We start from the raw sequence: 4,342 nt of genomic DNA, 5'->3' as shown, positions 1-4,342 counted from the left end.
TAGACAAAAAAAAAGAAATAAAAAAGAGAGAAAACTATAAACTAATATCATCCCTAATGAACATTGATGCAAAAATCCACAAAAAAATATTAACAAATTGAATCTAGCAATATGTATATATATGTAAAGGATAATACATCAAAATCAACTGAAGTTGATCCAGGAATGCAAGGCTAGTTCAATATTCAAAAAGTCAATCAATATAATTTATCATAATAACAGACTAAATAAGAAAATACATTATAATCTTGGGGGCCCTGTCAGTTAAGTATCTGACACTTGATTTTGGCTCAGGTCATGATCTTTGGTTTATGAGTCTGAGCCTCGCATCAGGCTCTGTGCTGATGGGGCAGAGCCTGCTTGGGATTCTCTCTCTCTCCCTGTCTCTGCCCCTCCCCTGCTCTCTCTCTCTCTCTCTCTCAAAATAAATAAATAAACTTAAAAAAAAAGAAAATACTGGGGCGCCTGGGTGGCTTGGTCGGTTAAGCGTCCGACTTCGGCTCAGGTCATGATCTCACGGTCCGTGAGTTCGAGCTCCGCGTCGGGCTCTGTGCTGACAGCTCAGAGCCTGGAGCCTGTTTCAGATTCTGTGTCTTCCTCTCTCTCTGCTCCTCCCCTGTTCATGCTCTGTCTCTCTCTGTCTCAAAAATAAATAAACGTTAACAAAAAAGAAAGAAAATACATTATAATCTCAATAAAGGCAGAAAAATCATTTGACAAAATTCAATTTCTATTCATGATAGAAACTGTCAATAAAGCACATATAGAGGGACTTTCCCAGCCTGATAAAGGGCACATGATTTGTAATATCTCATATTACTTTTTCCAAGAGCCACAAGTTGAGTACTATTAATATCAGAATACAATGAGGAAACTAAGGAACTGAGATCAGCTAATTTAACTACTGTCTCCATCTAGTAAACAACTGATGTAGGATGACAATCCACATCTATCTGTCTTAAGAGCCCACTCTTTCTGCTATAACATCTCACTTCCCAGTTTGAAAAAGAAATGGAAATTGCAATTTGCAGCAATGGCCTGGAGATTAGAATGGACAATGTAATAGAAAATTGGTACTTGCATTAATTCTCTTTTCAGAAAATACATAAAATTTGGCTGAGGATAAACTTTGGATTACTAAAGTCTACCTTTATGAGGAAAATTATGTTAGTATATGTCACCAGTTAAAATGTCATATCTTATAAATCCTAAAATATAAATGTTCTTATTGAGAAAAATGAGATCAATTTATAAAAAACAAACCAATAAAATTTTATTCTGAAGAAATTAAAGTTGTTCACAAATATTTATGTATGAAAATTTTCATTCTAGTGTTTAAAATAGCAAAAGGAATGGAAGCAATCTAATGTCCACTGAAAAGGAGAGATTAAATTTATTTTGTATGGTAGAATAAAATGCATTTGTGGGAATTTGTGCTCCCGATATTTTAAGCCTATAAATAGAGATCAAGATTCATATATAGAAAAAGAGACTAGAATGGAATACACTAAATAGTAACATTGATGCTGTGAATGGTTCTATTCTTTATTTCTTTCTGCATTTTCTTAATTTTTCACAATTATATTACTTAAAAAAATAAAATATAAAAAAAAAGAATTTAATGCAGCAAAGCATACAATGTTAGGAGGAAAGTTTTGCAGAGCCAGAGAGAGATGAGCTTACTCTAACACAGGGATTATCAGTTTATTGAAGGTTTTGACCAAATCTCCATTTATTTTCATGCACCAGAAGCCACACACGAATCTGTAGGAGATCCCTGGGCCTGAGATGGCTGGATTTGTTGAATGAAAAGTTGTGGTCTCCCAACAGGTCTTTCCTATACACCTCCCTCCACAGTCTAGACCATTCTATCTCCAACATTATTTGACATGGCCTTGCAAGTTAACAAGCCAATTTGGGGTGCTCTTTGTACATTCTCATAAGGCTTTTATTTTTCTCATTGTTTTGTAGCTATGACACCACTTGAAATGAACAATCAGACAGATGTCACTGAATTCATCTTCTTGGGATTTTCCAACCACCCCAAACTACAGGGCTTGTTTTTCCTGGTTTTCTTGCTCATTTACCTGACAACACTCCTGGGGAACATGCTCATTATAACAGCCACTAGAATCAGTCATGCTCTCCACACTCCAATGTATTATTTCCTCAGCAACCTGAGTTTCTTGGACATCTGTTATACATCCACCACCATCCCCGTCATGCTGGTGAACTTCTTCCGGGAGAAGAAGACCATCTCATATGAGGGCTGCCTCTCCCAGATTTTCTTCCTCGTCACATGTGCTGGCACTGAATGTGTCTTATTGGCCGCTATGGCTTATGATCGCTATGTAGCCATTTGCCACCCTCTTCAATATCCCGTCCTCATGCGTGTGAAGGTCTGTATTTTTTTGGTGACTGGGTCCTGGCTGTGTGGGCTAGTGAATTCTGTGACACACACAGTGCTGGCAGCCACACTGACTCTCTGTGGGCCCAACCAAATCAGCCACTTTCTCTGTGACATTCCTCTGCTCCTGAAGCTCTCCTGTTCAGACACCTCTCTCAATGAGTCTGTGCTTCATGTGGCCAGTGCCACCATTGGCCTGAGCCCCTGTCTGTTTACTGGAGTGTCCTACATACTCATCATTTCTTCCATTCTTAGGATTCCCTCTGCTCAGGGCAGGAGCAAGGCCTTCTCTACCTGCGCATCCCACCTCACTGTGGTGGTGGTCTTTTATGGAACAGCCAACTTTAACTATGACAGACCCAGAGAAGGTTACTCCCTAGACATGGATATTCTGGTTTCTGTGCTCTTCTGTGTTATGACTCCCATGTTGAACCCCATCATATACAGCCTGAGAAACAAGGAGGTCAAGGGTGCTCTGAGGAAGCTGGCTGGAGGGTATATGATCCCTGGCAATATTAGTGTCTAGATTAATGGTCTTCAACCAGCATGAAAAATTTCCAAGATATTTTTAACACGAATAGTTTTAGAGTCTATATCCAGATCCTCAATTCCTACATACCAGTTCCCAAAATTGATCTTCTCAGGAACTTCTTTCTCTCCTCTTTTTCCACCGGTACTCTGTTTTCCACTTTGCAAAGTCATAATGTGTCAGATATTTTGTATTTGTTCTCAGCACCATCTCGATCCTTCTAAGTTCTCCCCACATCATAGGAGCTGAAATCCTTGGAAACCCTACCAGCATGTTTCCATTTTAAATTCTACCAATGTAGGTGCCTGGGTGGCTCAGTCAGTTAGGTGTCTGACTTTGGCTCAGGTCATGATCTCACAGTTGTGGATTCAAGCACTGTGTCGAGCTTTGGACTGACAGCTCAGAGCCTGGAGCCTGCTTCAGATTCTGTGCCCTCCTCCCACTTCTCTCTTTCTCTCTCTGCCCCTTCCCCACTTGTGTTCTCCCTCTTTTTCAAAAATAAATAAACATTTTTTAAAAATTAAATTCTGCCAATGTAAGGGTCATACACAAGAGATTAGGAAAGGAATATAGAAGAAATTGTCTTCTCTGGATCTGGTGCCAGTGGCAGATGAGCACTGTGGTGGCAGAAACAGACTTCTAGGTGGCATTAGCTGATGTTTACAGTCTCCTGCTGTTCTTAAGACATAAGGTCACACAAGTATGAAATGAGTATTTCTCTATAGGGAGGGTAAGAGGCTTCCATAAAGAGGGTAATATAACCTGCCTTCCCCTTTTCCCATTCTTCCAGCTTTTCCAACACATTGATCACTTATTTCCTGTGTTAAGTTCCTCTAGGTTGGAATATCTAGATTGGTTTTTATTTCTTCCACGAACACTAACTGCTGCAGCATTTTATATCAGGAATTGTTCTAGGAAACTGACCCTCAAAGATAGAAATCTGGATTGAATATCTGGTTGGATGGAGTTTAAATAATTTGATGGCATCATAGCCAATGGAAAATGGGGAATCTGATCATTCATGGCATTCAATGACAAAAAGCTGCTTAAAATTATCAATAGACATTGTCTGAAATAAAATGTCTGTTAGAAACCAGGCTTTGAAATACCAAATTACTGCTACAATTGACCTTTGTGGTGGGAATGAAGACTACGAAATAGTTTACTGACTGCTATCACTGATTGCAACGGAACATTTATAGGAAGAAAATGACAGGCTCAGGCATTTCAATTCCTCACTCAAGTCAAGGTCAAACAATCAGAAAATCTTATATCTCTCTAAACTGATAAAGTATAATTCAAAGCAAAAATCTGATTTTATGGTTTGCACAATTACAAAGTAGATTGTAAATACATAATTTCTCCAAGTCTCTTATGTACCAGTTGGGACATTGACTTGGGAATGA

General features: G+C 38.9%; 1 protein-coding gene across 1 annotated transcript; it reads left to right on the top strand.

Moving 5' to 3' along the window:
- The first annotated feature begins 1,949 nt into the window (after window positions 1-1,949).
- On the top strand, window positions 1,950-2,933 carry LOC124514260 (olfactory receptor 5V1-like). Its single transcript, XM_047082291.1, has one exon. The coding sequence runs from the start codon at window positions 1,974-1,976 to the stop codon at window positions 2,931-2,933; it is 960 nt and encodes a 319-aa protein (XP_046938247.1). The 5' UTR covers window positions 1,950-1,973.
- Window positions 2,934-4,342: the final 1,409 nt, after the last annotated feature.

Source organism: Lynx rufus, unplaced genomic scaffold (genome assembly GCF_022079265.1).
Source record: "Lynx rufus isolate CCGP_SWC_20201006 ecotype Redwood Valley unplaced genomic scaffold, mLynRuf1.p SCAF_2, whole genome shotgun sequence".
NCBI classification, from domain to species: domain Eukaryota; kingdom Metazoa; phylum Chordata; class Mammalia; order Carnivora; family Felidae; genus Lynx; species Lynx rufus.
This window is presented reverse-complemented; position numbering and strand designations above follow the sequence as displayed.